The sequence below is a fragment of the Parus major genome, chromosome 4 (genome assembly GCF_001522545.3).
Source record: "Parus major isolate Abel chromosome 4, Parus_major1.1, whole genome shotgun sequence".
Lineage (NCBI taxonomy): Eukaryota > Metazoa > Chordata > Aves > Passeriformes > Paridae > Parus > Parus major.
Window position 1 is genome coordinate 29,553,215 of NC_031771.1, and position 12,856 is coordinate 29,566,070.

General features: G+C 33.9%; 1 protein-coding gene across 2 annotated transcripts in view; it reads right to left on the bottom strand.

The window, feature by feature from the left end:
* Positions 1-12,856, bottom strand: part of FSTL5 (follistatin like 5) — a 275,638-nt gene that overhangs the window by 49,844 nt on the left and 212,938 nt on the right. For both annotated transcript variants that reach the window (XM_015623545.2, XM_015623546.2), the window contains exons 9-10: positions 12,651-12,812; positions 10,617-10,751 (exon numbers count right to left, since the gene is read on the bottom strand). In XM_015623545.2, coding sequence (XP_015479031.1) covers positions 10,617-10,751; positions 12,651-12,812 — 297 coding nt within the window. The remainder of the gene's footprint in view (positions 1-10,616; positions 10,752-12,650; positions 12,813-12,856) is intronic.

The window sequence follows — 12,856 nt, forward strand, 5'->3', positions numbered from 1 at the left end:
CATTGGGTCACTAATAAAAATAACTTAGTTGGCACCTGTTAATTGGGTAAATGGACATATAAAAGACCTTGAAGAAGATCTTTGTTAGCCATTTTACCCCTTTACTATCATAGTGCACATAGCTCCTTGTACCTTGTAATGCTGATAAGAAAAAATAAACAACTGAGGCTGAACGAGAGAAAAAACTAACCTCCTGTCTCATCAATCTTCAATTCAAAGGGAAAAGAACCCAATCCAAAAGTCCATAACTAGACAACCTGCTGCAAGGGGAGGTGCTGGAATGCCACACAAACCTGTGCTGCACACTCCTGGGTCTTTCCACAAATACAACATCGCAACCTGCCAGAAGATACACGACATTCTTTGTTACACCAGATAAAACCACCACAGCGGGGGAGGGAGCGGGAACCTCTCCACCGACAGGATCTGTGCAGCTTGCTGTGGGAACATCCATCCACAATTAATCCCATGCTGAATAAACCCGTGATGCCCAGCATGTGAAGGGTTGCAAGATCTACTCACTGTCTATATTCCTCTTTTCATTGTATCTTATTAAAGCAGCTATTTTATTACACCATTTGTTTTTGTGCCTTTTATATTATTATCAAAAAGAAGTCTGTATTGCTTTGCTCCTCCTTCTCCCTCATCCCCCAGCAATGCAAAAGAAGGAAGAAACCAAGTTTTTCTGAAAGAGGTTTTCTTTCTTTTTCTTTTTTTTTTTTTTTAAGCACACTTACAGCTCCATAGAAATCACTCTTCATGGTCCTTACACGGCTATTCCATGGTTTTCTGTACAGCCCCAGCCTTTGATTAGGAGCAGCTAACATAACATCTGAATGCCTGCTCTTCATCTTTGTTATACATTGTGTTGGTTGCACATATTTCACTAAACTCTGCCCTTGGTAATTCATGAAATTCTGCAGCAGACTAATAGCAGTGTAAATTCTTATCCACTTAGGATGGAAACAACAACTGAAAAAATCCATGGTATTTCTCGTACTAAATGAATGAAGGAACTGCAATATCACCTTCCAAATAAATTCTGCATCCTTCTCTTTCTTATTGGATTGGTAAGAAATGTCATTGCATTCACTTTTCTGTTCCAATAGACAATTTCAAAGATTTCAACTCTGTCAATTAGTATTCTTCCTCCCTACTTTTCTTTTCTTGAAACATTCAATGCATTTTGGAAATAAAGTGTGTGTGTGTGTGTGTGTATGTGAAATTGACATTGACTGAGTTTGAAGACTAAATATAGCTCTTATATTTCCCTTTGGCATTGTTATTAACTGTCCAAATTTTCAGCAATCAGCATGCAATATTATATATCCAGACATACTCAAACAAAATGGATATTAATTAAAACCTTAATATCTAAAAAATTTCCTTGTTTTCTGCATAAGACAAAAATGCAGTTTAAGATGGCTTAAAAAAAGGGGGAAACAATCAAAAGTACACTTTTCTGCATTATATAATATGAGAAATAAAATGTGGGGGGAAAATTGCAAATAATGTTTGTTCATGGAACCACTGTGGTTAATTCCAAGTTTTGACTCGTCAAAAGACAAGCTTTCTATTAAATATTTTGTAATTATTTTATCCAAATATCTATCAGAAATTAACAGCTGACTAAAAAATCAATGGTTTCATATCAGCTGATTGTTCTAAGCTTTGCACCATCAGATAGGAAGCCACTGTCATTTTCAGTGCTTTCAATTCCATGATGGCAAGAGGTCACAAGTAGATGTAATAGAAAATAGGACAACGAGGAAAATGCAATAAAGTCATATGAAAAAAATGTGCAGTTCAACATTATTTTTCAGAATTGTCCTATCATAATCTGCTGTACTTTCAATTGCATTAAAGAAGTAATTTCAAGATGTTTAAAGGGATTTTGTCTCCTTAATTCATTCATAGCCACCATCACTGTCAACAGTTCTGATTAATCCTAAACACAAGATAAAGACAGTGTATATGTTACTTAGCCTCTTTTCTCACATCTCTAATGTACAAATAACTGCTCTTATGTTACATGGTAAATCTATAACATAATTACTATCTTTTTGCTGAACCACATAAGTTTTTACTTATTATTTGTATATTAAAAATAATTGTGTTAAAAGTGAAGATGAGGTTGACATGAATTACTTTTTGCTCAGATTCCATAATCAATCAGGATGAAAAATGTTATGCACATACCTGCTTTTAATTTCATTCTTTTTCTGTAAGAAATTCAGATTTGTTTGGTTTATATACAAATGCAAATATTTAAAACTTAATTTATTTGTGAAGCAAACACTTTTTTAATGTTATCTATTGCTTGCTTCAAGCATTTTTAAAATAATTTTCATTAGAAATTCCATCCAAATTCCAGTCTGTTTTTATGTGACATGCACTTCAATTTCTTTTTAGGCTAATACAATAACCGAAGATCTGGTTTATGTATATTAGACTATTATTTATCAGTTAAAAGTCAACAGTTGACACTTTAATTTTGCTCAAATATGAACATGTTACCTTATTTTTCTACATTTTTTATAACTCTTTATAATGAATCATGCATAAGTCCCTTCCCATAGCACATTAACTCAATCCAGTGTATTCTAGCAGAAAGAAAAAATGGTTCATGAGCTGAATTACTTGGAAGTTTGAAATAAAGTCTTTGCCTACAATGCTGTCAACAAGTATAAACTTATTTAGTTCTGCCATAAAATAAAATGCCAGCATAAATTATCTCTGAGGAAATTAGGTAAATAGGTACCATTCAGTATCAGATGTGACAGGAAGATTCTATTAAAATTGCATAAAGCCTTTCAGAGAGAATTTGGGCCATAAATCACAGTCAAAAGGCTTTTAGGCTTATTCCCAGTTCTAGACAGTGGAGATGCCTCGTTGCTTGTGATAGCCATAAACCTGTCAAGTCAGTGGCATTCAGATCACATAATCTTGTTAGGTGATAAGACTATGACATTACCTAAACAAGGCAGTTAGAAATAGAGTCACTTAATGGCATGGAACTTAATGGCATATTATCTTTTCTTAATTTAGTCCTAAGATACAGTGCATGAGGTAGAGAACTTCTGTTCTGCTTTTTGTGACTAAGTGAAAGAAACCATAGAATAAATTACTTTGCTGTATATGGTGATGTCATAGTGGGTGAATTCAGTAACACAAGAGCCTATGGTTGATAAACAAAATAAAAGCTACTAAATATTAGAAGTTCATCAAATACTTTCAAATTGGTCTTGGAAACGTCTCAACAGCTTTATTTGATGACTCTCTATCATGATAGTTGTTTCTCCAAGGTGCATACATATTTCTCAAAAAAAATTTAGAGAAACACCTAAGAAATCATATTAATCAATTGCATTTTGTAACACAGTTTTTCTGGAAACAATTAGGAGAAATTAAAATATTCTTAAAAAATGACAAATAACAAACCCACAGAACTATTTCACTTCAAAAGAAACAGCATGAGTTTTTATGTTCTGTGGCTCTAGTATAGTAGGATTATTTTAAATTGAAACAGAAAAAAAACTAAAGCACAACCATACTACGTGTCAAAGTTATAAAGAAACAAAAAAAAAAAAAGGATTTTTAAAGTTACTTTACTTGTAAACATTTTACTAGTAAAATATTTACAAATTTAAGAAAAAAAATTTAAGTACTTGAAAATTACCCCTGAAAATATTTACTTGTCTTTGGTGATGACTATTTCCATTTTCCTGTTTTCTACACTGCTAGATTTTCTTCCTTAAGAAAAAACAAAAATCTATATTCAGTGTAATCTGATATTCCATACGGTTATCAAATTACAGTGATATATTCTATTGCATTATTTATGTTAAATATTCCATTAGTGTTTTAAGTCTTCCTTGCTATCTTTTAAGTTAACAAAATGGTTTATTCGGTATATTTAGCTATGTATTATGTTCCATATTCAAGTAATGTTACTTTGAATAAAAATTGAAATTTGGACCAATTCCTTTAGTCCTACTACTATTTCAACGGAATCTAACTAAATAAATAAATTCCACAGGTGGAAGTTGTAATTTCTTCCTTCTCTCTTTCAAATTATTATTCTACTGCGTATCCACAAAAAAGACAGTAACATGTTACCCACTCTACCTTTCTCAAAAATATATCATCAAGGTACACTGCCAAATTGTCTTCATCCTATGTTTAAATTCTTCAGCTTCCAAGCAGTGTTTCAACAACAGAAAGAGGATGACTTTGGTTTGCCCTATGGCTTCTAAGAGCTGGGCTGACCCAATGTGTTTGTGATTATCAAATGTAGTCATCAACAGAAATCTACAGTTATCCATTTGTGTGTTCATGCTTTAAAAGATGTTAAATCCAGTAGTATGGAGGAGAAACCTATCTGTTAATAAAAGATTTGCGAGTCCCTTAAAATGTACCCGCACAAGCTAGAAAATGAAAAGCTATCTTTTTTCAGTTGCTGCTGGGATGCTGGATGCTGGAATGCTGGGTGCTTTTGCTGTTTACAAAAAGAGAAAAAATGGAGTCCTTAAGAAAAGGAGTCTTAGTTATGATGAAATGCCATTTTTCTGCTAGTAGAAGAAGTTCCAGCAGTCTGACATTCCTTTATACCACTGCAGCAACAAAAAACCCTGAAAATCATCACAGATTGTTGTTAAAGGTAGAAAAAAGCATTGTCACATCAGAGCTATTCAAGGTTTAAATTGTGCTACTATGAACCAGTTTGGGTTTTTAAATGTTCTGTTGGCAATATTCTTCTATAAATATTTTTGTCCTGCATTTGTACAGGAGCAGGATAATAACTGAGACCAGAGCCTGATTGAATACCTTTCAAAGGACTAAAAAGGAGGCTGAATAATGTGTAGTCAAGACAAATGTTTAAAATATCCAGGTCCAAATTCAGTGCATAGAATACTTGCTAAAAGTTGTTTCAGATGTTTAGTCTGGTGCTATTAGTTTTGAATACATTTCAGAATATGTTATAGAGTGCCATGAAGTACCTCTATATCTGCTCCTAGTAGTTGCCCCACTTCCTGAAACTTAATAACTCATGTAGCTGTAGGCTAGTTAGAATGGGGATATGACCCAGACAAAAGAACAGACAACACTTGCACAGAATTAAATTAAGTAAGAAATCAAAAAAACAGAATAAAATTATAAGTCAGCTAATATGTTCTAACAGACACCAGGTCTTCACAGACAAACCTGATTAACTTTTTATGTAAATAGGAGTTTGGTAATGTAAAAAAGTCATATATTTGTAACCCATAACTTTTCTAAACATCTGATTTGTTAACTCAGAATATCCTGATTAAATATGAGTTATCTAATATCGGTAAAACACATGTTAATTGAATTAAAAACTGACAAAATAATTAATCTGAAAATGTAGTTAATTCATTAATAAAAGGTGAAGAAGAAAGTTCTAGAGGACATCTAGAGCAACAGGTACCTTAACCACTTTCATCAATGACCTGTAAACAAATATAAAAATCATTTGCTAAGAAGCCTGTGAACTACCTGTAATGGTAAAGAACATTTTCAAACATCAATATTTGATTGAATCTGTCAAGGTCATCTCTACAACAAATTAAATTTTGTTTTATCCAAATGGTAGATGTCTTGGAAAACAAAGAACAGACTATGCCTAACTGAGACAGGTGAGAAGGAACAGGATTTGGAAAGTGAGGTCTGATAGCATATAGGAAACATATAAACAAAATTCCTCTGCTGGTATTAGTGGAAAATAGTGACAAAGGATTGGTGGGTGTAGAATAAAAAAATTACCAAATATATATTTCTCTTTCCAGAACATTAAAGAAACAGATAATACATTTGGTTCTGCTAAGAGCAGTTCTCATTCTGAAAAAAAAAACAAACTGTAGCAAAACAATTAGAACTTTCAAGACAAAAAGACTGAGTACTATGGTAATTGTTTTATTATGAGAAACTTATGTATTGGGTGTGTGAGAATTTGCAATCAATATTCATATATTGATAGGACAAGAATTCTTAAGAGGTCAATTTATTGGAGGGGAAAAAAAAGAGACACTCAAAGGAGGCAAGTGAAGAAAAAACTGACTTCAAAATGGAAACTAAGCAGTATTCTGTATTAGTGAAATTGATTAATAACTAAAGCAAAATACCAAGAGAAATGAGGGATATTTTGACTCTCTGCATGTCTGGCTCAGGTATATGAATCTCTGTAAGGACACACTTCAGACAAACAAAACATTAGGTCTGTATTCAGGCAGAACAGAATGCAATTTAGTGTCTTGTGAAATGTAGAAGATAGAACAGAGCTACAAAAAATGGTTCCATCATGCTTAAATCTATAAATCCCTGCAATACCCGTTCTGAAAAATAGAACCTGAAAATAAAACCAGGTTTTAAACTGCTATTTGTATATGTGTACACAAATGTGATTACACCAAAGAGTCCTTCCAACACAGCGGAGCTGTCTCAGGTATTATTAGAGGATCATGACACTAGAGGAGACTCTTGTGTCTTCAATGAGATTTAGACCAGGTCATTAATCCCCAGAATGTTTTTACCAGTCACCACAGGGGTTATTCAGCTATCAACCAGACCAGCTATCTCATTCGCAATGGCTTTAACTGCAGGCTTGAGGGAAAATAGAATTCACAGCAAAAAGAGAATTTGCAGTCTCTAGAGAATCAGAACAACACAGCTCTCACATTGAGAAGTATTTTAGATGCTACTGCTATTATCAACATCAGAGGAATTAAACAGGATCTGATAATAGAGAGCAGAAGACATTTGTCACCAGTACTTGTAAGAGACATTTATATAGGTAATATAAACTAAAACTTTCCATTACAACTTCACAAATCTAGCAAAAAGGACCCATGTGCCAGGACACAGTTGTTAAAAATAGAAATAAATGAAATTTCAGCTACAGAATTAGTTAATTGGTAAAAGGCACAGCTAAAGTTAAAACATTTTTTTTTAAAAAAATCTTTAATTTCTCTCACCTAAGACAATGTTAAAATGAAGGCATGTTTTCAGAAGTTTTATTTTTAGTGCACATTGAAAAAAGGCTGTGATAAGAGGAAGTCATACTATCCTTGAGACTATCATCCACAACTCAAAATTTTACCTATGTGAGACAGAACAATACTTCCCTCTTCAGTGCTGGTATTTACTGAACAGATCTGAATGACAAAGAATTTTCAGAGTATTTTCCATTCACTTCCATCTAGACTACCATCCTGATGATGAACCATTATCATCAAAGTATATTGAGTTATCTTGATAACTGGACTTCAAATTTCTGAAACTGGAAACTTTAAAACAAAGAAGTCCCTAGCACCCTTAATTCATATTTCACATTGTATAACTTTATTTTTCCTGCTAGCATCACATTTCCCAAAATTCATTATAGCTTTACCTTCACTTCTCTTTATAATACAGACACATGCATTATATGCATCTATAACAATCCTGTGAATTATGAAAACCTAGCAATGTGATAGCACTTTTAGACTGACAGGTGAGGTAAAGGTTTGCTTATTATTTAACAATCTATTTATCCATAATGACACTGATTTTTATTTAGTCTGAGGTACCAGAAAATATAGTATTTTCTCTTAGAAGCTGTTTAAATTACCAATTTACAGAGAAATCAACTAGCCATGCCCTTTTTGCCACAGATATTGGTTTTTTCCCAAAGCACTGAACTGAGTTTTCCATAAATGTATTGAAAGAGAGATTCCACAGGGGAAAAAAAAAATAGGTTTTGGTGTAAAGTAACATTAAACCCCAAAAGTTTTCTCATGCACACAAACAACAGGTCAGATAAGTAAAAAAGTGAATATTTACTTTGACTGTTAAACTTTCTAGGAAATAAAATACATGCACTGGTAATGGAATAATGTTCTGCATTTCCTATGTGGCTTTTGAAATTACTATCATGCTAAAGGCAATACTTTATATTTTAGATCTCAACTGTAAAGTTCTCACTAAATTCTCAATAGAAAATCAACTCAATGTTCAGCAATGCTTATATTTTACTTTGATTCTTACTTTATGTGACATCAGAAAGGAAAGAAGCCCAGACTAACTGAAAAGCTAGTGAGAATTTGATCTTATTTTATTCTAAATCCTATCCTAAGATTTCTAAAAGGGAGCCCTCTAATAGGAACCAACCAAAAAAAAAAAAAGTATGTCTGTTTTATTCTCTTAAAGGAGGATAAAAGCAAAATAATTTATAAAAATGTCATCAATGACAGAAATATTTTATATCAGATCATATGGAATCACATTTACATTCACCAGAGACTATCTTTAGAATGTAACTTGTGACCTCATCAACAGGCTTGAAATAAAAGTAGCTGTAGCATTGTGCTTAATATGTGTGGGTGGGGTAAAAAATAGCCCACAATCCTATCCAAGTGTTTTTACCTATGTAATTTTATTCCCTAATAATCCCTAATTTAGTGTATGAACAAGAGTTTCGAGGAAAATATAATAACAAACAGAAAAGAGTTAATAATGAGCCCTTCCACATCTAATATCAGTTCTCCAATGCTAGCAACTCCTCCCTGTAAAGGCATTTTTTAAAACAGCAGCAGTTTATTAAACTGCATCTATAAAAATGTGTACCTGTTAAGGTAACTTGTTCATACAGCGGTGACAATGATGTTGAGAGTCAGCTCTTTCTTCCTTAGTATGTACCTTATCTTTTTGCATGTACTGAAATGGGATTCTGAGCAAATTGCAGTTTAACATGTAAGTATCTGCTACACCTAAATCTGAATGTTATAATTATTCACCTCTGGGATTTATGAGTATTTACACATGGATCAATTCCTGGGACACCATGTACAAATGCCAAGGAACATAATGGTAAAATGCTTCCTTTCACCATACAGCACAGAACTTGCAGAGTAAATTACTTTTATAGGAAGGAAGATGACAATATCTTTTGGATGAATTGTCTTAGAAATAATTTGGTTTATATTCTGTCTTCCTTCTTTTACATCTTTCATGACACCAATGGTCATTCTAACAACTTACTGCTAGTATATATTAAAGCATTTGTTACAAGCAGTGTTCACTGTATGGCATGTGTTTTTACAAGGTAGGAGGTAAGGTAGCAGATCTAAAATGATTATATCGCATTACAAGTCCTGGAAAAAGTGTTCTGCATAGTTGTGGATATCCATACATATTCACAACAAATCAGGTCTTCAGAAGATAAAATTACTTAACTAAAACACTTGCAAATTGGATGCTTGGCTACAAATATTTTTCTGTTAAGGCCAAACAATTTTTAACTAAACATAACACAAACTAGATTTGGTCAGGGTCTTGAAATTTGGCAACATTCACATTTTTCACACAATGCAATAAGCAAATGGAAGTGGCCAAGCTACTTCACGTTACCAGATTACTAGAAATTCTGCATGATAAAACAACTTATTTCTCCTCAGGTGTCTTCCTGAGATGTCTGAGCAGTAATTTTCATGACACTTCAAAAAAAAACATGTTAAGGCTTTTGAAAAATTACAATTATAATTACTGTTACTCAAAGCAGCTAACTAAAGATATCAACATTTAGATTATAAAATTATCCTGCATGGAAGATTTCCTCTGAAACATTTAAAGCATAGTAAGCCTATATGTCACTCAACTCAACATCCTGTGGCTTGGAAGTGTCAGGCAGAGTTGCAGTGCTACTAATTTTGGATAAGCTTTTAAATGAACAGGAATGTCTTAAGTTAATTCAATCACACTCACTAGTAAGACAACTATAATTTTACTGGATGTATTTCTAATAAATATGTAGAATTCATTGAAGTAAGAGATTCAAAAGAAAAAACAAACAGACAAAACCAACAAATCAAGCCAAACAAAAAATGGGTTAAATATAAACTCAGGAATGGACTTTTCTAAGCAAAGTGAGGTAAGAGGAAAAAAAAGTACCAAGTTAGACAAACAGTAGGCAGAAGGTTTATAAATCCCACTACCATTTAACAGAGGATAAAGAACTCTTGTTAGCAGTGATACTGATTTCTTTGGCACTTTGAACTCCCAGCATAGAATTGAATGTGTTCATTGCTCCTTCCATTCCATGCACAAGACATCAGGCTGGAACTGATCTAGACCTGCTGAGCAGTAGGTGAGATCAAGTCGTATGATGACTGTCATGACATGGGGACCAATTTTGACTCTTGCTATATCCCAAGAACAGACAGGAAGAAAATGTCTTCCTCCCACACCCCATAAACCACTGGAAACCACACTAATAATTCCCATATATAGATATCCAGTTCCTTTTTCCTTTCACATTCCCTTCGTATGCAACACATCTATCATGAGGGAACTACAAAAAATTTACCAGCAATGTAAAAAATATGTTGGTTCACAGAATGAATCAGAGAGTTCATTATACTTCTAAATTTTACTACTTAATCTGCTGAAGGGAGATTGTGCACTCTGCCTTCGGTGACTCTTGGATACCACTAATTGAACTTTATATTTTTAAATCAGCTATCTACACAAACTCGAATTTATTTAACGTTTCATAGTTTTAATACTGATTAAATGTTTGAGTGTGGGCGACATATTTTTATACTTCTCACAATACTTACGTGTCTTTCGAGCAGAATCTTCCACAAAGAGAGAAGAAATATCCTCATCCACCCCTGCTTCATTCTTTGCAATGCAAGTGTATGCTCCTGTATCTTCATAGCGCACATTGCTAATGTGAACCTCGCTACCATTTGCTGAAAGGAGAGGGAAAAATCAACATGCAGACATGCTAGTGCTTTCAGATTATAAATTCAGAAGGGTTTCTCTGCTTACACTAATTAAACCATTTTCATTCTGGAGTTCATAACTTGGAGGCATGCCAAATTAGTCTAAAGGTATTCAACTGGCTAGTGAATTACATGCACTATTTCATCTCACAGATATTCAGAGTGCCTCAGTTAATTCTGCACGTCAGAGCCAATATCAGTATAAGGTTTTGTACATATATTTAAATTACTATGATTTTTATTTTAATTCAGGTAAATATTAGGTTTTTATTATGTTGCATTTGGTCACTAGACACCATCATTTCCTTTAAACAAAATAACCCATGGAACATAACAGGCCAAACTTTCAAAGTAAATAAAAAATTTAATTTGTGACTCCTAACCAGAGGTGCCTAGTTAGTTTTGGTATTGTGTGACTGCAGTGTTACAACAGAGGAAACAGGTGCATTGAAATTTCTACATCAACGTAGAAGCTTAAGGAAACCTCAGGAATTTTTCATCACACTGTGTAGGAATGTTAACAAACAGTCCAGTTTTTATGGGTAAATATATTTTAAATAATGTGATGTGAATAATGGTGTGAACAATGATTCATTGAATTTTAAGTATAGTATACTTAAAATTATACAAAAAACTTTGCAGGTATTCTAAAGTATGGACTAAGAGGAGCATTGTCTTATGGTGTAGCATTTTTCTAGCTTGAAGCAAGTGCACAGATAGTTTAACTCAGAAAAATCTCTTGGAAAATGTAATGAGATTTTCAGTTTTATTTCAAATAATCCCATGCTAGAAAATTGAATTGAATGTATTTTGCTTAGAGAAGAACCCTTTTAATTTATTAGTCATAAATATATGGGACAGAGAGGAAGGTGAAAAAAAAATTCCTCAAGGAGGAATCCCTAGAGGGGAAATTAAGAGAATGTTGCTGTGGAAGAGAAGTTTATCATTTTCTACCCATAGTGGAAAGTGTTTCTACAAGGCAATTTTCACAAATATCCAGGAGAGTTGTACATGAAGGAACAGGGGACTATGACACATTCAGGGGAAGTAACACTTCAGAGAAACACTTGTCATGTCTGTCCCACTGCTTCTGACAGTGCAGGCTGATTGCTGTCCTATCCTAACTACACATCCTTGTTTTTGCTGATGAGTGAGAGAAAGTTTTGAAGGGAACACTAGCAGCAGAGATTTTTTTTCCTATGGCTGATCAAAAAGTACCAGAAAGACTGAAGACACATGGAGATTTTATTCTGGACAGGTCTACTGATTTTGCTGAGCCCTGAAGATTCATAGAAATTAACTGGTGATTAAAGGTAAGACTGCCCTTTAGTTTTGGCTGGGTTTTTTTTGGTTTGGGTTTTTTTTGCAGGTTTTTAGGATTTGAGAGGTTTGGGGTTTTTTGAGGGGGGAGGTAGGGCTTGTGTGTGTTTATATAATGTCTGCAGTCCCACAGAGGTCTGTCTGCTGATTCCCTTCAGAAAACAGCACATCCATTTCAGGTATTTCTCCTCCAGTTGTTTCTACGATCAGATCCCCAAATCTCATTAAGATTCTTATCAGTTCTGGCTGGGACCAGGTCTTGGATGCTCGGCTTCACTCAGATACTGCACATTTTCAAACAGAGAAGAGCACATTGGAATTTACTGGTTGTCCTGCCAGTAAGTACAATCATTATTCTAACAAAGAGAAAGCAGCTTTGAAAGATACATGTCTTGGGGAGTACCTGGAAGATTTCACATCTTTTGAAATGTTTTAGTTTAGACATCAAGCCTTTGTTAAAACTATGGAAGAAGAGCAGCTAGTATGGAAATGATGCACAGATAAAACATTAGCAGTGTGTAGAGAACAATAAATAAACCCCTCTACCTTGAAGAGTTAGCTGTTTGGACAACTTTGGAGTGATATCAATTCCATTCTTCAGCCAGCCAAGTTGTGGGTTGGGAATACCTTCAGCGTGGCACCGAAGGCTAGCTGTCACACCTGGCTCCCTCGCCTGGCTCTCTGGATAGACTCGGATAACTGGTGGAACTGAATACACAAAACAATTATAATTTAGTGAAGAACATCATCTT